Source organism: Rhincodon typus, chromosome 30, assembly GCF_021869965.1.
Source record: "Rhincodon typus isolate 14 chromosome 30, sRhiTyp1.1, whole genome shotgun sequence".
Classification (NCBI taxonomy): Eukaryota; Metazoa; Chordata; class Chondrichthyes; order Orectolobiformes; family Rhincodontidae; genus Rhincodon; species Rhincodon typus.
In genome coordinates, this window is record NC_063361.1 from 10,304,843 (window position 1) to 10,328,450 (window position 23,608).

The 23,608-nt window shown below is 41.0% G+C and overlaps 1 protein-coding gene across 1 annotated transcript; it reads right to left on the bottom strand.

Annotated features, from left to right (window-relative positions):
• Nucleotides 1–1,665: 1,665 nt before the first annotated feature.
• Nucleotides 1,666–22,375, bottom strand: LOC109934921 (protein FAM171A2-like). The gene is made up of 5 exons (XM_048614395.1): nt 22,233–22,375; nt 21,876–22,075; nt 18,748–18,864; nt 10,427–10,550; nt 1,666–7,168 (listed from the first exon to the last, which is right to left on the bottom strand). Exons 1-5 carry the CDS (start codon nt 22,373–22,375, stop codon nt 5,605–5,607), a joined length of 2,148 nt encoding a protein of 715 aa, XP_048470352.1. The 3' UTR covers nt 1,666–5,604.
• Nucleotides 22,376–23,608: the final 1,233 nt, after the last annotated feature.

Here is a 23,608-nt window from a genome sequence, read left to right on the forward strand (position 1 = left end):
ACCACTGAAGTGTTGCCCGACTGGGAGGGATCATCCCTGTTTGGCAATTGTTGTGCGGTGTCCATTCATCCATTGTCAAAGTGTCTGCATGGTCTCGCCAATATACCATGCCTCAGCACACCCTTGCCTGCAGCGTACGAGAGAGACAACATTGGCAGAGTCACATGAGTATCTGCTGTATCCATGTTAATGATCTGACATATCTTGCAGAGGTTGCCATGACAGGATTGTGGTCAATATTGCCCTGAAGGCTGGATAGTTTGCTGCGAACGATGGTCTGTTTAAGGTTTGGCGGTTGTTTGAAGGCAAGAAGTGGAGACGTGGGGAAGATCTTGTCATTGATGACAACGGGCATCTCACCATGTTGAAGGCTGCGAAGAACATGGCGTAGTTTCTCCACTCCAGGGACGTACTGGACAATGAAGGGTACTCTATCAGTTGTTTCCTGTGTCTGTTTTCTAAGGAGGTTGTTGTGGTTTTTCACTGTGGCATATCAGAACTAGCGATTGAGGAGTTCTTTATCAACCACAACACCACACAACCCTGTCACGGCAACCTCTGCAAGACATGTCAGATCTTTGACATGGACACCACCATCACACATGGGAGCACCACCCACCTTGCACAAGGCAGATATTCATGTGAGTTGGCCAATGTTGTCCATCTCATACACTGCAGGCAAGGACGTGCTAAGGCATAGTATATTGGCAAGACCATGCAGATGCTGTGACAACAGATGAATGGACACCAGACAGGAATGTTCCCTTCCAGTCAGGGAACACTTCAGCGGTCAAGGACATTCAGCTTCTAATCTCCGGGTAAGCTCCTCCAAGGCAGCCTTCGAGATACACAACAACACAGAATCGCCAAGCAGAGACTGACAGCCAAGTTTAATACACATGGAGACAACCTCAATTGTGATCTTGGGCATCATTTGACTTCTGACTTTGTCCACCCTAGTCCAACACAGGCACCTCCACGTATGAACATAAGAACAGGAAGGGGCCATTCAGCACCTGTAGCCTTTTCTGCCTTTCAATGAGAATGTGGCCAATTTGTAAGTTCTTCATCTTCGCTCTGTCTCCTTTAATACGTCTTGGATAACAGAAAGACATTAAAGATTCAATGTTCATCAGTTGCTGTGAAAATTGCAAGGAGCACACTGCAATTGTTGGTTTGGGAACAGCAGGAAAGCGCCTTTATTTGCTTTGCAGTTGTCATAATCACCTGACCGGAGGAATCTGAAATATAAAATGGTCTCTTTGCTCCTAATACCTAATGGGTACAGGGGTGGGAAGTAGAATTGTTAATTTCCCACATGTTTGGAGAAACTCTCACTTGTTTCTCCACCTTCCAGCCCAGCAGAAACCTTCCCTTTTTGTATTTCTGTACTTTTTTGAAAACTACTGCATCTCTAACTTCGAGTTCTAATGAACTGTCATTGACTTGGCCCTCTGAAATAGTTATTTTCCCTACTGGTACAGGCTGACTAATTCAGTGAAAATCAGTAACCACAGCTTTCCGGGCTGCATTCCTTGGATCTGTTTGGAATTGGGGAGGGTTTGGCCGTAAGAAATGTCAGTATTGTATCGATTCATAAACATAATTTTGCAGGCATTACATTTTAACACCAGTTCAATAAATTGTTCAACAACGAAGAGAAGCTGGATTCATTTCTCAAACATTTTTAATAAGCTTTGTATTAACAACTTTAGGAACAAGCAAAAAAGATTGCACAGAATTTTGACCATGTTTTCTTTGTAAAGAGCAAACTGGATACCAAGCACACATCTCTCTGTTTAAGACCACCTTGTTTAAAAAAAACTGTGGCCAACAGTCAAACAAAAGACACCGAGTCACTAGCACTAATAATCAGTTTAAAAGGTAGCCATACGTACAATACGTTCAGCAAAAACAGTCCAGGTCATTCATCTTACCTCAATTGTGGCACAGCATTGGAAACAATTCAATGACATGAACTTTGCAAAAGGAGATGTAAAATGATGGCACAAGACAACTGTTTATCAGGTCTAAAAAAAAGCAACAGGTCCACAATAACAATCCCAATAACCCTTAAAGAAGCACTTATTTTGAGCCTAAAATTACATAGCTTCATATGTGCATCAACAGGAAAGATTGCCCCCTCACTTTTAACACGCTTTTTTAAACAGAATAAAATAAAACATTCCTTAATATACTTTTGGTCTACTCTAGGTTATAAGGTGATCATGTGGTGCTCGACTCACCATGGGGATACACAGGTTTGAGATAGGGTTATAAAACTAACTGGCTGATTCCATGTGCCATGCTCCCGTTGATTAGATATTTGACTCGAAGAGGGTCAATTTATTACTGATCATTCATTATTTGTTGCTGAGCACATCATAAATTGAAGCGAAAGCAAATAGTGAAAAGACATTTTCTGATTGTAATGTCAACAGAAGAGGTGAATCAGTGCTGCAGGTTAGACTCCAATTGAAAACGTATTTGAGTATGAATTAAGAAGCAGGTTGCTCTCATTCTACGTCAAATCCAATTATTAATTGTTTTAAGTTCCATTTAAATTTCCTTGATAATTCCAGACATGTAATCAGTGTGGGCACTGGATGCTTTCTGAATACTTGAATTCAACATTTAAATTCCAGTCTTCAGCTTTTTATATTTTTGTCAATGTAAGGACACATACTGCTTACTTTGGATTATTCATTTACTCAAGAGCCTGCTAGAACCGATTATGGTACGGCTGTATGTCTATTCTTGGCCAACAACACAGTGTGCATTTAGGAATGTTCATTTCAAAAGAAAGGTATAAAAGCTTTGAATATGAATTAGTAAAGTGGTAATATTCTCATCTGTCCAATACAGTGATGATACTCTTTTAAAACTAGATACCATAAAATGATTAATTCCATTTCAGATGCCATGCAATATCTGATAGTTCTATACCTCCTTGAACCTAGCAACATCAAAGATGAGAACTGGAATATCACACCCTTGTTTTTGCATGACCATCTTCATACTTGGACAAGTATAGCATGGTGAGATAAAGTAATCCCTGTATTTAGTCTCAACAATGAGGCTAAACTCCAAACAATTTCCATCCAATCATCTTAGGACCCTGCATGGGGATTTGACTCCAATAACAATGGGTCTTGTGCTATGACGCAGCATCTTTCAATCTGCAGGTAAATAGTTCCAGGGCTCCTTTCAATTGGTAGCTAAGGAAGCCTTTCATGCCACTCAACTAGACTGGGGTTTGAACCTAAGTCTATCAGGTGAAAAGGCAATGAATACTTATATACTGTATTGTAACACTTTTTCATGTACAAAACGTGTCAAATACAATCTCTGCAACTTTGTTTTAAATTTGCTTCTGAGATTTGGTCGCTATTGGCTAGGCCAGCATTTATTATCACGTCCCTAATTGCCCTGAAAAAGGTGTCTTCTCAATCAGCTGCATTCCTTAGAAACATGGGGACTTTACAGTGCTGTTAGGAAAGGAGTTTCTGGATTTTGACCCAGCAACACTGAAAGACCAGTGCAAGTCAGGGTGGTATGTAGCTTGGAGGAAAACTCACAGATCATAGTGTTCCCATGTATTTGCTACCTTTGTCGTTCTAGACGGGAGAGGTCACAGGTTTGGAAGGTACTGCTGAAGGAGCTATGCAGTGGATCTTGTCATAGCTGTGTGTGCTGTGTTTCTGTAGTGAAGGGAGTGAATGTTGAAGATGGTGGATTGAGTCCTGGACGGCATCGAACATTTTTACTGATTTTTGAAGCTGCATTTATCCAACTCTGCCCTGTTTATTTGTATCTGTAAGGTCTCATTAGTGAACACTCATTGGAGGTCCCAAATTAAATGCTTTTTTACGTATGTATCAATAAGGTATATTGTTTGTATTGTTCAATGAGCTACAGGGAATTAACAGTAATAGAACTATCTTAACATTCATTTCATTTTGATTTTCTTTCAACTAATTAACTTTTTGTGAAGATATTTATTTAACATAGATTGACAGTATATTGAATGAGGAAACCTTTTATCACACACTGGGGCATTGCTGTGCCTGGTCATCTTTGCAGTCCCTGACTGTGGTTGGGAATTGGAGTGGGGGAGCAGTGGTTCGGGCTAAACTTATGATTCCCTGGTGGAGGGGCCTCATCCCAGTTGGATTTAGGAAATTGCCGCTGGTTGTTAACAGTTATTAATCTCGTCTCAACAGCTCAATGAAATGGCAGGAACAGGCCCGTTGTCCTCACGAGACACGGGTCTTAATTTAAAATGGCCCCACCACCAGCGTTCAGAGCTGCCTCTCTTTAGGCCCACTGAATATTGCAATCACTGACGTCCCCTTGCTATTGCAAACTGTTTTCATGTGAGTAAGATTACTTCCTGATCTTCAGGCAGAAGATTTGAAAACGCAGCCCACTGTTCAAATAAGTTAGGCCTTCTTACACTTTACACGGTCAAATATATATCCTTTGTAACAAGTGCATGGATAATGTGCTCAACAGTTACTTTGTTTGATTCTGAAGCAATCTAAAGGAGTCATTATGTATATTAGATGATTTACACAAGAAATCACACTAATCCATCATTCACGTGCCAGGTAATTTCTACAGGCATCAGGCTACTCGTCATTTCTCTCACATATATTAATTGAACAATTCATCATGACGTAACCAATACATTTAAATATAAAACAGCACTTGAGTTAATTGTACCTGTGATTATTTCTCTTACCTGGCAGGTTGGCTGCAATCTAACAAAAATCACAGTGGCAAATTGTAACTGGGCTACAGGTTTTTTTTTAAAACTGTTTCTGCACATATTGAATGTCACATTTATAAAATATGCATAAATTCCAACTTCCTAATTTTAGGCTCTTTGTCATAGCCTGTCATCTTACATCAGCTCAAGTGTTGCTTTCCCTCCTTTCTGCACAACTTAGACACAAAGAAGGCACTTGGAGAGTACTGGACCAGGTCTATATGGTCTGCTACTGGGATTGGTTTCAGGTCAAGTTAAGGAAAGTATAATACACAAGGAAAAAGAAACAAAGTACCTTCCAAAAAAAAAACTCCTATTCAAAAAAGTTGTGACATGTAAAACTACTGCTCCTCAAGCAAGAAAATGCTTCATTTGGTAGGGTTGTTCCAATTAAAGTAACAAAAGGACCTAACCTTTATATAGTGTCTTCATCTTCCTCAGGAAAAACAGTTACTGAGTTCATTGTGTGGGCTGATACCACACTGGCATTTTCTCTTTACAAAAACTCAGTATTAAAGACAACATTAATGCATGTTCCAACTGCCCTTACAGAAGACTTGCAGCTTTGTCACTGGAGATTGTTTTCTCTCTCTCTCTCAAAAATTTCTTCAGCTTTGCAAAAACAAAAGCACAAATTCTAGGAGAAGTAGATTGTTGCTTTCGACTCTTCCTTGGTCTAGATTCCCTCTTGAGGCCACTGGAGATTGTTGCTTCAGACTTTGTCGTTTTGTTTTGTTTTGTTTTGTTTGTGCTCAAATTTTCTGTTGGGTTGCTGATGCATTTTCAGACGCTTGAGGATTTTATTCAAGGTCTTGGCAAAGTAAGTCTGCAGTTCACTTCAAGTTAAAAACCATCAAAGGTCTCTCCTCCCTTTTTTGCCAAGGACTCTTTTTATTCTCACCTTGGTCATCTGCCCCTTCAGAGTGGTCTTGCATTTCTTCCTCTGGGCTAGTGGTCGAATCCCTGTGAATCTCGCTAGTACTGCTCCTCATGCTGTTACCTCTGCTGCGATCCTGCCGATGAAGTGGTTCCCTGTGTTCAGAAGTCTCTTCAAGCAAAGGGGTGAGGGAGTTGTCCTCTGGAGAACAGACAGCCGTTCTGCTTTCGCTGCTGCTTTGCTCCGTGTCATCCACGTAAGTCAGCTTACCATAGGCCACGCTTCCGGGAGCTGGCCGCTCACGATCTTCCTTCGCTTTTTTGCCGGGCTTGGTCTCGTTCACGTCGACACCAGAGTCTAAGCTAGCATCATTACTTCCGATTCTTTCTCCTGTCTGTAAATCGATGTAAGAGTGCCGCACGTGAGCGTTGGATCGCCCGTCCAATGAGACGAACCAGGCTCTGGGATGTTGAGGCTTTACCCCCAACTCCAGGAACTTCTTTTCAGTGAGTGCTTGCAGTTCTCCATTCATCTGCGCCATTGCTGACTCATTCAGTAATACTGCCATTGGGCCACTCATGGAAGAGGAGTGAGGGCCCCATCCTTTGCCTTCTCCGTCATCAGATGGGGGGGTCGGTTGTTGCACTTGCTGATGCTGATATTGTTGAGGGCCGTGCTGGTGGGACATGGACCCTCCCACCTGAGCCCCTTTCATCTCCAACTGTTCTGACGCTACGGCTGCGGACTGATCCATGCAAGGATAATCGGAAGTTAATCCCATATAATGGGCAGGTATGACTAAAGTAGGCATTACGTTTCTGTACATGTTGTCCTTCATGTGATCGATAGAACCGCAGAAGATGAGTTGGCCTGGCTGGGACAGTGTTGTAGGCCTAGCCAGGTGATCCACAGACTGGGACATCATGTATTCTGAGGGTTTATTGTCCATTTTGTGCCCAATGAGGGATTCAAAAGGTGGTGGTAATGGTGGAGGTGAGGGTGGATCATTTGCACAAAGTTTGCTTTCAGCCAAAATGCGTCGCGTGTGACCTTCTCTGCCTTTTTCATCCATCGGTTGTTGGGCAACCATTGAGCTATAGCTTCGCCTGTAGTCGTCCATTAAAGGTGGTTCCAACTCTCCAGAAGCATCCATGGACCTTGCAACTTTCAATGGGAAGCTCTCCACTGTCCTGTGGTAATCGTCTTTGGAATTTCCTCGATGGGCCAAAGTGTCAGTGGATGCCTTGTTGATGTGCCTCATCTTTTGGCTGGAGTCCCTGTATGGAATCTGCTTGAAGAACTCCTCTCGGGAATTCTCAAACTCTCGAGATGTACTGAAGGCAGATTTCAGGATGGGTGTGTGGACATCCATATCCCCATTGGAGGACACTGATTCCAAGTGGCTGGTGCTGATCAAATTAATGTGAGACATGGAGGTGGCTTGGTCCTTCTTGGAGCTGTCTAAAGTGGAAGCAATCTGTAATTTTCTGTGCTGTTGGCGTGGTTTTAGACATCTTCTCCTGTTGAATAAAAATTCCATTAATAAATCTACTACAGGCTTAAAAATCATCACATCTACATTAAAATGACAGGACATGATAAGTACTTTCAAATATACTGCAGGCACAGGCTGCATTTCAAATAGAACAATTTAAAACACAAGACCACATTACTGAAAATTTTACAGTGATAGACTTGTAACACAGATGTTGGAGTCCACAAAATGAGATGGCATTATAACTGATAATTCCATGTAGAACTTAATTTTGTTTAAATATATGAATATTTAAAATATAACCTAACTTGTGTTTGAAGATTTCAAAATATACCTATATCTTCTGAGGAATTGAAAGGAAGGGTTACTAGACTTTGAAATGTTAACCTATTTTCTCTTCACAGATAATGCTAGACCCGTTGAGTTTCTCCAGCAATTTCTGTTTTTGTTTGTTTCAAATCTCCAGCATCCACTGTTGTTTTATTGTATCTTAAGTGACTGCATGATTTCAATTACAATTTTAAAAGTTCCATTTTCTCAAAAAAAAAGTTTAGGAGACACTACTGAAAACAGAAGTGGAAAAGCTGTAAGCAATGTGGATTCGCAAAATCGTCCTTACTGTTTTGAGGGTGAATTTATTGTTCAATCCCTTATGCTGTAGTGAGCACTGGTTTCCAGCAGATGGGGCCTCAGCTACCAGCATAGAGATCCAGGTTCTGAACCCAATGCCTGCAATCCTCAGAGCATTCTCTGTTCTTGATGTGCTGTGGGTGAACTTAATAAAAACAAGGCAGTTTTGAATGATTTTAATAGGAGGACATGTAATCGAACTTGAAACACCCACTTACAGGCCACGTATGTCAGAGTTTGGGAATTGAAAGGAAAAATGCTTTAGTTGTACATACATTCTTTAAAAAGAGGGGTCAGAGTGGAACAATATGTTGGACTTTTAGCACTGAGATAATGGCCTTTTCAAGCAAGTGGGGAGAAGTCCAAGATGGAAGTTCCCTTTCTCAAACCTTTGAAACATTAAATTTAAAAAAAAAACAGTAGCTAAGCTTTGTAGGGGTAACCCCTCCATTGGCAGGATTATAGCTGCAGCTGAGTTCAGGCAGATAGGGAGGGTCTTAAAGCCTGGCCTCTGACAGGAGCTGGTGAGCACTGTGAATTGATGTCCCCTCCCTCTTCCATATTCACCCTCAATGGAGCCTAGAAATCCAGCCCAAATTGTTTTGAAAAAGGCGATTGAAGGAAGACAGGTAAATAACGCCCAGGAAATGTAAGTTTTATAGATCCATAACATTTATGATCATTGTAAAATTTGACACTGAGAAATTTAACATGATGTATGAATGGTGCTCAAGGGTAAAATAAAGTTCCGAAAATAAGATCTGAATTAAGTCATTAGAGCCTCGTGTGCCATTTTAATCTCTTCGATTTCAATGGCCTGTTCCTTTTCCATAATAATTTTACTCAAGTAACTGTCTACTTTTTAAACAAATCAATTAATTCTGTATCTTAAAAACTTCTAGGATGCACTTTGTATTTCTCTGGGTGAAGAAATTCATTGTGATTGCTTAAAACTGATTTTAAAATCTGTCTCCTTGTTGTGGATTCCCTATTTATCCTGGTAATTTGCTTCATTATCTGAAACCATTAATCAACTTATCCTGCCAGCTTCCTTGTCTCCCAGGGGAGAACAATCAAGGGGCTAATTCCTAAGATTTTTATTCTTGGCTGACGGTTTCGTCAAGTTTCATAGGGGGTTTTCTCTCCTAGGCCTAGCAAGATGGGGAGGATGAGGACTGGAGAGCTTTGTCCTTCTTGTTATTAACCTAAACTTGATTGCCAGAACCGAGGTGGGCCTTTTAAACACAGACTCCCTTGGCACTCTCTCAGAGATAGTAAGAATTGCTGATTTCTGAAGAAGGCTCCCGACCCGAAACGTCAACTTTCCTGCTCCTCTGATGCTGCCTGGCCTGCTGTGTTCATCCAGCTCCACACTGTGTTATCCCTTGGCACTTTGCAGCCCTGTTACTTCCTTTGAACACTGTTCAGGGTCGGGTTTGCCCAATTGTAGCTGTCACCCATTCCCTGGCATGGTGAAAGCACATCCACGTGGGCCAATTTTCCTGAGGTGGGCAAACAGAATTGGGGAACTTCCCAACTTTGCTTTGGGGATGAAAGTCTAGCCCAAGGAAATAAGCTGGAATTGTATCAGAGGATTCTCAGACAGTTGAAGGACTGCGTGTTAGACAGTGGTGCTATAAATCTGAGAAATCCAGCTTCATTCTATCCCGTAATTTAAAATACATATTGACTATAATTTGTCTGCCAACTTAATTTATACTGATTTTCATTTGGATAAAAAAATTCCACAGGTTCACCACGCTCAGAAGAAATTTCTCCTAATCTCTGTTTTAAATATGCAACCCCTTATTCTGAGGCTATATTTTCTGATCCTAGAATCTCCCACAATGGGAGATTTCTGCATCTACCCTGCAAACTCCCCTAAGCATTGTAAGGTTGCCTCTCATTCTTCTAAAGTCCAATGAGTAAAGGTCCACAATTTACTCAACCTCTCCTCATATTGAACCCTCTCTGGACTGTCTCCAATGTTAGTATATCTATTCTTTAGATAAGGAGCCCAAAACTGCTTACAGTATTCCAGCTAGTTCCTTAATTAGTTTTAGCAAAACCACCTATTTTTTGCAGTCTACTCCCTTTGAAATAAAGGCCAACATTCCATTTGCTTTTCCTATTTCCCTATTGTATTTAAATAAATAGTTTGCAATCCATCACAGGGTTGCAGCGTAGTTTCTTGTGAAAAGTAATAGTCAGTTAATTTGATAAGTGACAATTAATAGAATCATCATAGAATCCCTACAATGTGGAAGCAGGCCATTCAGCCCATCAGGTCCACACCGATTCCCTGAAAGAGCACCACCCCACCCTATCCCTGTAACCCCACATTTCCCATGGCCAATCTACCTAACCTGCACAACTTTGGATTGAAACTGTGGGAGGAAACCCGTATAGATACAGGGAGAATGTGCGAACTCCTCTCAGACAGTCGTCCGAAGCTAGAATTGAACCCAGGTCCCTGGTACTGTGAGGGAGCAATGCTAACCACTTAGGCACTGTGCCACCCTAACTTGCTCTACCCTGAGTCAGTTAGCTGAATCCTGATCTTCATTGGGGAATAATGGGGATGCAGGGATAAAAGGGAGAAGAAAACTATTAAACAGACGGCGAAGGAAACAAGAAAACAACACAGGTTTACCTGCAGTAATAGAGCAGCAAGCACAGAAGAACCAGAACTAACAGAGCCATGGCTCCAAGAATGGTGAGCAGAAATATGGTGTGGTAGGTTGTGATATCTCCAAATCTCGAGGGGTTGACTGCAGCTGGAAACAAACAGTAAAATTTGCAGTTACACGGCAATAACTTCAAGAGAAAGGCAGTATAACCAAAGAAGAAACAAATTATTCAATTCCAACCTTTGAAAATAATCCTTGTGCCCTTGTTTATTATTAATGCAGGAAGGTGAACTTCAGAGTTTTATGTAAGCACACAAGGACTATCTGGGAATACAAACATTGTTTTAGACGGAAGAATCCCATTACCTGCCAATGTCCCTTCATTCCTTCTTTATCCAGAAAGAAAATCACGTCTTGAACCCATCTGTAATGCCTACTTATGTTATCCTCTAATATCCTTTGGGTGGAAAATTCCTGTTGATTTTACATCTCCCTTCTAATTTCCTCATCATTAACTTTTATGCTTCACCAGTTAAGCAAAAGCTAATATTTTTAATCTAAGGGTTGTGAGGATGGGGGAAGATTAGTAAAACTGCACTACATCCAGAAATAGTTTTAAATCCCTTGTTTATTTTTTACAGATAGCTCTAGCCTGCCTGAAGTATTTGCACTTTACTACACTGTGGAACATTAATCATGAGGTTATGAAGGATATATACAGTATAGTAGATGCCTTAGTTTGCCAAGATACTATTTATAGAAAGTAATTCTACCATATGCATCATATTTTTCCCACTAAATGCACAGTGTACTGCCATAATGAAGACTTCAATGTTGTCAAGTCTGGAACTTTTCTATTTAAATCCCTTCAACTGAAACATTTTTTGAACAACCTGAGTTGACAGAATAAACATAGTACCGGCCGTACACTGAGTCGAGTGAAGTGACAGTGCCACAAGTGGTAACAGTTCTGGGCTAGTAATCCAGAGGCATCACAACAGCTGACTGAATTTAAATTCAATGAGTAAAAGCTGGAATTGAAAGCTAGCTTCAGTCATGGTGAGCATGAAACCCTCATCAGTTTGAGGAAATTAGCCATCATCACTGGGTCTGGCTTATATTTGATTCCAGACTCTCAGCAATATGGTTGACTTTTAACTGCCTTCTGAAAGGCCTCTAGCAAACCACTTAGTTGAGGGGTAAAGATGGCAATAAATGCTGGCATTACCAGTGACACCCACATCCCACGAAGGAATTAAGAAAACAAACACAGTCAAATTGTCCACGATAGGTGATTCTCTGCTCTAAGCATAAGTGTTCACATCTCCATTATCATTCTCAAAAAAAGAAACATCCCTCCAAATCAAAGCAACACCAAAAGCCAGATCCTCCAGAGGTTTTACACAGCTTATCACTTGAGTTTGCAACAACGGAATCGCATTTATTTCTGCAGCTGTGTGGTTCACGCAAGCCAACTGTGGAAGAGGGATTTCAACAGGATTCTGGGGCAAAACCCAAGCCTCTCAGCCTGTGTGAGTGACTAATAATGTGTCAGAAACATTTAAACAGTAACTGTAAAAGCTGCTGAGAATGTGATATCGTAATCCCACTTGAGAGACTGTGTAGATAATCCTGTCCAGGCATTTATTCAGAACGTAATTGTTATTATTTGCAAGAATTGTATTTTCCAGGGCCTTATTTATATTGAACCTTGGCTGATTCCTCCCTTCCTGATGCCAAGGCACTGAGGCCAATTAGACCATGTCAAGTTCATCCACTGATTCATTAATCTAATGCAGCCATCCCAGTAATATATTTGCAGTTTACTCAACATTGACAATTGTGCAAGGAATGAGAAACATAATTTACATGGAGAGATGAGATTTCTCTCTCTTTCTCCACAACTGCTGCCTGGTTTGCTGAATTTCTCCAGCTTGTTTTTGTTTGCGTAGGCCTCCTGAGGTTTTCAAACACCAAATCTCTGAGGAGAGGGGATTCTGTCAACTGGCAAACTCCAGATTTTGATGATCAGATCATGAATTTCCTAAGTTTTTTTTTGTCCCAAACCTGCTTACAAATCTTTTATTGTTTAAAAATTAGGAATCGCCCATTTCGGATACTGATCAGAGGAATTTTATTCTCAGGCAGTCTCTGGCACTCTATTCTTGACCAAGTATTGGAAACAGAGTCTTTGAATATTTTCAAGGCAGAGGTAGATTGATTATTGATCAACAAGGGCTGGTGGTTTAAGGGCGAGCAGGAATGTGAAGTAATCAGATCGGTCACGATCTTATTGAATGGTGGAGTAGGCTCGAGTGACCTACTCCCATTCCTCCGAGCCTACTCCTGTTCCTGATTCGTATGTTTGTAAAGTGGACTGTTCTCCTTAGGGCATAGCAAGTTACAGAGAGATGTAATATGAGTGTCCAAAATTCTGTTTTGTTTTTTCTCTTTGAAGTACATATAGAAATTAACTAGGGGAGGTGGATAGTAGGCTCACAAAAGGAAGAAGACTGTAGATGTGCCAAGGTAGATGCTATGGCAGCATTACAGGACAGCTGTTTGGATAATGATATCCTGAGTGGGCCATGAAGGGACAGAGAGTGCAAACGCTGAAAAATACTAAGTAGGGTCAATGGAGGATAAAATTGCAAATTTAAATGGCTTTTCACTTGAATGCACATAGTATTCAGAACAAAGTAAATGAGTTGCCAAAAACAGAAGTTGCTAGAATAGCTCAGCAAGTCTGACAGCACCTGTGAAGAGAAAATCAGAGTTAATGTTTCAGGTCTGGTGATCCCTCCTCAGAACTACAGCATCCATAGTTCTTTTGGTTTTTATAAAGTAAATGAGTTAATGGATATGAGCTTATAGCCATTACGGCGACATTGTTACAAAGTGATCAATGCTGGTAACTAAATATTCAGGGATATGTGACTTTTCAGAAGGACAGGCAGGAAAGAAAGAGTGGTGTGGTAGCATTGGTGGTACAGGATGGAATAAATACAATACCGAGAAATGATCTTGAAAAAGAATCCATATGGCTGGAGATAAGAAATAAAGAGAAAGAAGGTATTGGCGTAGGAGTTTTCCAAAGATCCCCGAACAGCAGCTTTACAGTAGGACAGAGAATAAATCAAGAGATAGTACATTAATTATTGGTGACTTTAATCTTAATGTAGATTGGCAGAGAAAGCCATGAGGAAGAATTCATAGTATATAATTGGGACAGTTTTCTAGAACAATATGCTGTGGATTCAACCAGGAATCATTTGGATCTGGTGATGTGTAATGAGGCCTTAGGAAACAGCAACCATAATTTAACATTCAGTTTGAGAGGGAGGAGCTTGATTAAGAAACAACTGTGCCAAGTTTTAATAGGATACACTAGTGGAGTGTAACAGGGCTCAGTACTGGGCCACGTTTGCAAAGAGATTAATGACTTGGATGAGGAAAATGTTTTTTAAATTCATTCACGGGATCAGGGCGTCGCTGACCAGGCAGCATTTATTGCCCATCCCTAAATGCGCAGAGGGCAGTTAAGAGTCAACCACATTGCTGTGGGTCTGGAGTCACATGTAGGCCAGACCAGGTAAGGAAGGCAGCTTCCTTCCCTAAAGGACATTAGTGAACCAGATGGGTTTTTCCAACAATTGACAATGGATTCACGGTCATCATTAGATTCCTAATTCCAGATATTTATTGAATTCAAATTCCACCATCTGCCATGGTGGGTCCCCAGAATGTTATCTGGGTCTCTGGATTAACAATCCAGTGATAATACCACTAGGCCATCGCCTCCCCTAAGTGAATGTATTTATAGCCAAGTTTGCGGATGACACAAAAAATAGGTGGGAAGGCAAGTGCTGATGATGACACAAAGAATCTGCAAAGAGATACAGACAAGTTAAGCAAATGGAAAAAAAAATAGTAGATGGAATATAATATGGGAAATTGTGGGGATATGTACTTTTGCAGGAAAAACAGTGAAAGTGAATATTATTTAAATGCAGAAAGCCTGCAGAAAGCTACAGAACACAGGGATTTGGGAATCCTCATGCATGAATCACAAAAGGTTATTATTCAAGTTCAGTGGGTAATGTGCAAGGCTAATAGAATGTCGGTTGTTATTTCAAAGGGAATGAAGTATAAAAGTAGGGAGATTTTGCTATACAACAGACTAGTTAGACCACAGCTGGAATACTGTGAACACTTTTGGGCCCCTTACTAAGGAAAGATGCATTGGAGGTAGTCCAGGGAAGGTTCAATAGGCTCATACCAGATTTGGAGGGACTGTCTTATAAGGAGAGGTTGAGTAAGTTGGGCCTGTACTGCTGGGGTTTAGAAGAATGAAAGGTCACCTTATTAAAAAGATACAAGGCTCTTATGGAACTTGACAGGGTAGATATAGAAAGCTTGTTTCCCCTTGTGGGAGAGTTTAGGACCAGAGGAAATAATCTCAGAATAAGGGGTCACACATTTAAAACATCTGAAGAGGGCTTTTTCTCTCCAAGGAATTCTTTATCACAGAAGGCTGTCAAGGTTGGGTCATTAAGTATATTCAAGGTTGAGACAGACAGAGTTTTAATCAGTAAAGGAATCAAAGCAAGTGGCAGGAAAATGGAGTTGAGGATTATTAGATTAGCCATGATCTCATTGAATGGTTGACCAGATTCGATGGGCTGAATGGCCTACTTCTACTCCTATGCCTTCTGGTCAAATGTCTTTCACAGTAAGTTGAGCCCTGGATCATAAATATCACTAACACTGTTTGTGAACTGCAACTCGGCTGGATTTTACCTTTATTTTTTAACCCCCATCTCAATTCCTCATGTAATTGTGAATTTAAAACCACAAAACAAAATCAAAAATACAATGCTGATCAAACGTGCAAACGTTTTGCATCTAGCAGCCCTGGTCATAAATCCTAAACCACTTCCCGAGTCTTCGCTGTCGCACCCACACACCATCTGGGTTCACTCACTGTATTCCTGTGAAGCTTCTATAATTAGTTTGGTTAAAGGAATAGAAATGGGGCATTCCTCTCAGAGAACATACAATTGTCAGGCAAAGAGATTCTCATTTGGCTGCCATATTTGTGGCATTTGGCAGTCTGACTAATACCTTGAGTTTTAATTTAAAATATTAAAATTAATTAGGAAAGGGAAACAAAATGCTGATTGTTTCAGACACTGGCATCATGCCTGGCAATACTGTTTGCTTGCCAATACAACATAAAACAGAAAGATTGGCATTTATCTAATGCCCTTCAGGATCAGTTGACATTCTGAAGAGTTTTGCACCCAACGAAATACCTTAGAAATGTTGTCACTGTTGGCAATTTAGGAAACTCTGTGGTCTATCTGCATACAGCAAGCTCCCACACACAACAATGAATTAATAACAAAAATAACCCTTTTTCATAGATAGAAGGAACTGCAGATGCTGGAGAATCTGAGATAACAAGGTGTAGAGCTGGATGAACACAGCAGGCCAAGCAGCATCAAGGGGTAGGCCCGAAACATCAGCCTTCCTGCTCCTATGATGCTGCTTGGCCTGCTGTGTTCATCCAACTCTACACCTTGTTAACCCTTTTTCATGTTTGCTGTTGGACTTTAGGAATAAATATTGTCCAGGATGATCTGCCCGTTTCCAATTTAATTTCTTGGGTCCTTTAGCTTCAATAGGAAAACAGACAGGGGCTGTTTAGGGACTGTTCACCTTGTCTGAATATTATCTGAAAGACAGCACACGCCAGTAGTGTGACAAGCCTTCAATACTGTAACAGCTTTGAAATTCGTGGTCATGTGCCCTTATATGTGACTTAACTGAGATGAATGTGATTCCTGCTTTGTCTGGCTTCCCAAACAAGTGGAGGTTTTATGCTTTTATATACTTAATATTTTATGAACATAGTGTTTTCTGAAGGGAGAGTAACGTTGATTCCTTTGCATGACTGAGGTAGGTGACACCGCTTGTCAAAGCTTGCTAAGCTATTTTTAATACTGCATCTTTAAGGCAACTAAGAAAAAAACAACAGAACTGTCAGGGAGTATTTCTATCCCCCTGTGGGCTGCTCACGTTGATACTAATCTCAAAATGTCACAACCACAAGTGATAGGTAAACAAAACTCTTTGGGGGTTGACTTTCAACAATTGTGGATATCGAGAGACAGAGAGAAACCTGGCAGAAGTTCAGAAGTGAATTCAACTGGAAAGCAGTGAAAGACAATTTTCTGATCAGGCATGTGGCCTCATAGAGTCCCATCACTGGGACAGGGCTGCCCATAGTGAAGGAGCCGTCACTAAACTCCAACCATTGTCCTCCACCCTCAATCCTTGTGAGACCATCCCACTCACCTCTCTCTCATTGATGCAGATTCTCTAATGTGTTTGGGGTGGATGGGAACCTTCCACAGTACCAGCAATGGTGATCCTCCCCCATGGTGCTGGATGTGAAGGTTTGAGAACCATGATGGCAGGCAGTAGACTGACAGCAAGCATTAAATACCATGAAGGAGTACCTGTGGAGGGTTGTCAACTGAGATGGATAGGAACCACCTCATGATCATTAACCTCAACTTATTACGTGCAAAGAATTGAGAAATGGCTCAATAGGGGAAATGGCCCATTTCTGTGCTAAAGATGTCTTTTACTGCTTTCCAGTTGAATTCACTTCTGAACTCCTGCCAGTTGTCTCTCTGTCTCTCGATATCCACAATTGTTGAGAGTAAATCTCCAAAGAGTTTTACCTATAACTTGTGGTTGTGATGTTTTGAGATCAGTATCAACTTGAACAGCCCAATGGGGGACAGAAACACTCCCTGACAGTTGTGAATTCTCTCTTGATTGCCTTGAAGATGCAGAATAAGCAATAGCCTAGCAAGATTTTATGATTCTGCTCATCCCTGATTAAAATCCATATGACTTAAAGGACTTAAATGGGAGGAAATAGCCTAGTGGTATTATCACTAGACTGTTAATCCAGAGACCAGATAATGTTCTGGGGATCCGGGTTCGAATCCTGCCACGACAGATGGTGGAACTTGAATTCAATAAAAATATCTGGAATTAAGAATCTAATGATGATCATGAAACCACTGATGTTAAAACTCATCTGGCTCACTAATGTCCTTTAGGGAAGGAAACTGCCATCCTTACCTGGTCTGGCCTACATGTGACTCCAGACCCACAGCAATGTGGTTGACTCTAAACTGCCTTCTGGGCAATTAGGGATGGGCAATAAATGCTGCGTGGCCAGTGACATCCTCATCCCGTTAATGAATAAAAATACTTGAGCATGATCGAGAAGGTTTATCACAATAAAGTTGGCAGGTACTTCACTTATTTTTAGAATATATGCTTTGTGGTTCTGTAAGTCTCATTTAGGTGGTACGGTGTCAGACAGGTTGATGGTTCTCACCTCACAGGAAGAAGGTTATTAGATCAGGTCCCACTCCTAACACTTGAGCAAAAAATCAAGGTTGACATTCCTTTGTAGTAGTGAGTGTTGCGCTGAGGAAGCTGCTTTGTTTTGGTTGAGATGTTAAAATGAGGTCTCGGAAATTGGATGGAAAAGATCCCATGCTATTACTCTGCACAAGGTCTGGGATATTCTCTCAGATCTCCTCACTAATTTATCCCTAAGGAATATCACTAAAATCTGCTCATTATCACACTGCTGTTTATGAGAGATTGCTGTGCACAAACTAGGCTGTTGCATTTACAAATTTCCAACAGAGACTACAAATGATTTGCTTTAATCTTACAAACGGTGCTACATAAATGCAAGCATGTGGTGGATGCTGGGACATTGAATAAATTTGAAGGGAAGTTAGATAGATTTTTTAACTCATAATGGTTTGAAGGGTCGTAGGAAGCAAGCAGGAAAGTGAAGTTGAGGCTGACATGAGATCAGCCATCATTGTGTTGACTAATCAGGATCATGAGACTGAATTGCCTACTCTCACTCAAAGTTCTTAGGTTCTTTTATTAAGTGCCAAACTTCTGCAATGCGGATTTTTAAATTTATATTTTGCCTCAAGTCTGAACAACCTTCTGCACATCTGACTCACTTTCTCTGCTCCACGTTTTCCAGTAAGCCTAGCCCTAGCAACTCAAGCTGTTCCCTTTCAGATTGTAGGGACACCACCCAGGAATCGAACCCTTGTTAAATAAAATCACAGGAAGCATGTGTTTGAAATGCAAATAGAATAATGATTGGGTGTGACAGCAAAAACTACTTAGTGATCAATAGCTAGTGCTTGATCTGCTCAACTAAAAGAGCAACTGCAACATCTCTTTTCACAAAAAGCAGGACTTGGACAAAACTCTCACAGCTTACCTTGGGTTAACGGAAACATGGCTGCAGCCCAATAGCCCAACTGTGGAGCGATGTAAGACCAGGTAAACTGGCTCCCGTCGTACTTAATCACCCCTGTTCCACTTCTGAGCCAGGCTCCTGAAAGACAGGTTGTTGAAAAGTGGTCACTTTCACTGCACTTCAGAGCTGGCTGTGCTGCAAGCTCTCAGCAGCAAACTTTTTCTTCCCACCCCTCTGCTCAGCCCCCGAAACACACTTAGGAGTCATCCGACGGATCTGCTGTCTCGTGACTTTGATTTACAGAAGAGCACTGCATGTTTAGAAAAAGACGACCGCATTTGGAGAAAATGCAAATTTTTCCCAAGACCTTTTTTTTCTCTCTCTCACGCTGCTGCAGAACTGATGCTCTTGTGACTCGAGTGGGATTTATAAACTTATAAAGGGTTTGCAGTTTTTGCAAGGAAAGCAGGGTGATATAGTCATGGAAAAAGGAGTGGACAGGGGTACAGGCAATTCAAAGATTAAATAAAAGACCACAAAATTTTAAGGTCACACACTTCTATGCATTGAAGTCAGTGATGTTGAATTTACAGCGTAACCTCAGACCATGACTGGTGTTTCTGCAGCTCACAAGTCATTTGTCACCTTTGCTCATTGCACCATATCCCTACATCCCTCTATTGCATTCTCCCTAACTGTAACCAACTTCCCTTTAAAACTCTGACACTACTCACCTCAATTCGTAGCAAGTTCCTATTCCCAGTAGTTTCTGCCAAATTAGTTATAATCTGACATATATAGAGCAACCCCACAAGTGAAAACATTTTCTTTATATCTACCCTATTAAACTGCTTCAGTGTATTAAATGCGTGTGTCAGGTTCTGCTCAGCCTTCTTTTGTTTGGAGATAAGAACCTCAGATTGTTCAATCTTTCCTGATAGAAATAACCCCCCAGTCAGGATCTCATCCTTGTAAAATCATTCCAACAGAAGAACGTAGGAAATCAGAAATGGTGAAGGCTGTACAATGTCTCAAGCCTGCTTAACCTTTCAGTCAGATCTTAGCTCAACTTCAACATCAATTCCACTTTCCTGGCCAATATTTTTATTTATTCATTCATGGGATGAGGGCATCACTAGTCAGGCTAGCATTTATTGCCCATCCCTAATTTAAGAATCAACCGCATTGCTGTGGGTCTGGAGCCACATGGAGGCCAGTCCAGGTAAAATGGCAGTTTCCTTCCCTAATGGACATTAGTGAACCAGATGGCTTTTTATGACAATCAGTGGATTTGTGGTCATCATTATACTCTTAATTCCAGACTTTTTTTATTGAATTCAAATTCCACAATCTGCTATGGTAGGATTTGAACCTGGGTCCCCAGAACATTCTGGATAGTCTAGCAACAATACAACTAGGCCATCACCTCCCCTAATTCCTATCCTTTCGTTTTCCTATTGCCCTAAGGTCTATGAATTTCAGCCTTGATTTTATTCTTTGACTAAGAGTTCCAAAGCTCTCTGGGATAGAATGTTCCAAAGACCCACACCCCTCTGAGTGAAAACGTTTATCCTCATCTCAGTCACAAAAGGCTGAGTGTTTATCCTAACATTATAACCCTGAATTTTGTACTCTCCAGCCAGGAGCTGTACCTCTCAGTATTTAACCTGAGAAGCCCTCCTAGATTTTTACATATTTCAATGAGATTGCCTCTTATTCTTCTAAACTTCAGAGGCTAAAAAGTAATTCTACTCAATTTCTCTACATAGGACAGCTCTCTCATTCCAGGATTCAATCTAGTGCACCTTTGATTCACCCTTCCTGAGAGAAATGGTCTAACTTTACACAACACTCCAAGTGGCGGTGTTGCCAAAGTTTTATATGACTGCAGCTAGGTTTCTTTCGTCTGAAACTCCAAACACTTTGCAAGAAGGACCAGGATGCTATTTGCCTAAAATAAATACAGAAAATGCTGGGAACATTCAGTAGATCAGGCAGGGGGTCGACCCACAGCAAGTGGACTGCAGCAGTTCAAGAAGGCAGCTCACCTCAAACACCTTATCAAGGGCAACAGACGCTGACTAGGCAGCAATGCTCACATTCCACAAATGAATAAATAAAAGGCATCTATTGAAAGAGAAACAGAGTTAACATTTCAGGTCTGTGACCTTTTATTTGCTTTCTTCATGCTTGCTGTTCTTTAATATTAACTTGCTGCGATTTGTGAGCAAGGACCCCCCAAATCCCTTGAAATATAAAGATTTATTAGTCACTAAAATTTCACAGTTCCATTCTTAAACGTGTTTTTTACTTATTTCTCCACAATTTTTTCCATCTGCCACCCTCTTATTTGCCATCAATTTGACGGGTCTATACCCGTTTACAGCCTCTTTCTGTCCTTGATAAATTACACTTTATAGAATCCCTACAGTGTGGAAGCAGGCCATCAAGTCCACATTCTGAAGATCATCCCTCAAAGGCCCATCCTATCCCTGTAACCCTGTATTTCCCATGGTCGATGCACCTAGCCTGCACATCCCTGCACACTATGGCCAATCCACCCAACGTGCACATCTTTGGACTGTGGGAGGAAACCCGGAGCACCTGGAGAAAACCAGCACAGACACGGGGAGAACGTGCAAACTCCACACAGTTGCCTGAGGGCGGAATAGAACCTGGATCCCTGGCACTGAAAGGCAGCAGTGCTGACCACTGAGCCATTGTGCTGTTTTAATATATTGCCATCTGAAAAATGGCTAGTCTTTGTTTTCTGTCAGTTAACTAATCCTCAGTCCATGTTAATATATTAGACCAAATTCAATGAGCCCTACTTTCAGGCAACTAATTCTTCTGTGGCACCTTATCAAATACCTTCTGAAATCCAAAGGTACCACATCCACAGGTTCATTCTTATCTACTCTGCTCGTTATACCTTCAAAATGCTCAAATACTTCTGTCAAACATGATTTTCACTGCACGGAATTGATTTGTAAATCATATTGCAATTTCCCAAGTGTCTTATCAACTTATCCTCAATAATGGATTCTAGCATCTTCCCGAATACAGATGTCAGGCTAACTGGCCTATAGATCTCTGTTTGTTTGCATCTCCTTTCATTAGCCATGGCACTATATTTGCTACCTTACAACCCGCACAGTCCATTATAGAATCGAGGCAGTTCTGGTAAATCAAAACCAAAGCATCCACTCCTGCTGTAGGCTGTTCTTTTAAAACTTTGGGATGTAGATCATCAAATTTAGGGGACTTGTCAGCTTTTAGTCCCACTAGTAGCTCCAGGAAGTTTCCTTCACTCTTATTAATTACTCGAAGATCCTTACTCTCATTAAATCTGTGGTTCACCACAGTCTCCGGTAAGTTCTAAGTCTTTCATTATGAATTCAGTCATAAAGTACTTGTTGGTATCTGTCATTTTCTTATTCCCCGTTATTTCTCCTGCCTCTAAGGAACCTACATCAACTTTCGCTTGTCACTTCCTTTTCACATACTTATGCTCTTTGAATATAATTTTGTACGTCTTGCTGATGTACTTGCATATTTTATCTTCGCGCTCTTTTTCAATTTCTCGGTCATCTTTTGCTGATTGTAAAGCCTTCCCCTTGCTCAGATTTACTATTCCTTTCAGCACCATTGTGAGCTGCTTTTGCTGCTGTTACCTACTCAATTTTACAGCCTGGGGTCAGGGATTGATACCATAAGGCTGGTCATCTGCTTTAATTCCTAGTCTGTGTTGCACTAGTTCCCAGTCTGGTAATGCCAATTTTAAAATTCTCATCTCCAGTTCTGAAGAAGGGTCTATGGACTCAAAGCATTAACTATATTTCTCTCTGCTCCTATACCAGCTGAGTTTTTCCAGCAATTTCTGTTTTTGTTTAAAATTCTCATCACTGCTTTCAAATCCATTAGTGGCCTCATCCTTCCTTCTCTATGTTACATCCATCAGCCTTACAGCTCTCTGAGATCTCTGTGTTTCCTCCAGTTCAGGCCTCTTTAACATCGCTGATTTTTAGTGTTGTACATGGGTGATCTTGTCTTTAAATTGCTTAGATCCTAGGCTCTGGAGTTTGTTCCATATGTGACTTTGCATGTACATCTCTTACCTCTTCGAAGTTGATCATTTAAATTGGCCTTTTTAACCAAACCTTTGGTCAATCTGCCTTGTTGCCTAGAGTCATGTTTTGCATCTAATGCTTTTGTGAAGTGCTTTGGGATGTTTTGTTACATTAAAATTGCCATATAAATACAAGGTGTATATTCTGTATTTTTAAGTAGTTTCTATCTTGTAGTAAAGACAAAGAGCTGGAGCAGCAATCATTCTCCTGGGGAAATAAAATATAAAACAGGGCAGATGAATAAGCAGTACAGAAGCAGGTGTCTATCCATAAAGTGAAGGCACCAGTGTTGGACTGGGGTGGTTAGAGTCAGAAGCCACACGACACCAGGTTATAGTCCAACAGGTTTATTTGAAATCACAAGCGTAGCCCCTTTGTTAGGTGAAGACTGAAAGCTTGTGACTTCAAATAACTATGTTGACCTATAACCTGGTGTTGTGTGAATTTTGACTTTGTCAATCTATAAAGAGGAACATGGTCATTTGGCCCTTCAAACCTGCTCCAACCTTTGATAAGATCATGTGATTTGAGGAGTCAGAGGTAGATAAAGGTGGGTTTTGTAAAGGGTAAGGCTGATTTACTGAATTTGCTCTCCTAGCACAGAGGAATATCACAGCAGAGAATGGATTACCCTCGTTGCCCCCAGTGATATCAGGCAATTGTTGATTGCGCTCTCACCAAGAGACACTCTATCCAAATGTGCCCAATCAATGTCAGTAACAAAAAGGGCTGGAAGATTCTGAGGGAGAGTC

Coding starts and splice junctions, on each gene's coding strand:
- LOC109934921 (XM_048614395.1), bottom strand. CDS start 22,375: ATGGTGCTGAAAGGAATAGTAAATCTGAGCAAGGGGAAGGCTTTACAA. Junction 18,865..21,875: donor TTCTATAATGGACTGTGCGG/GTTGTAAGGTAG, acceptor CCTGTCTTTCAG/GAGCCTGGCTCAGAAGTGGA. Junction 7,169..10,426: donor TTGCTGCTCTATTACTGCAG/GTAAACCTGTGT, acceptor TTTATTCAACAG/GAGAAGATGTCTAAAACCAC.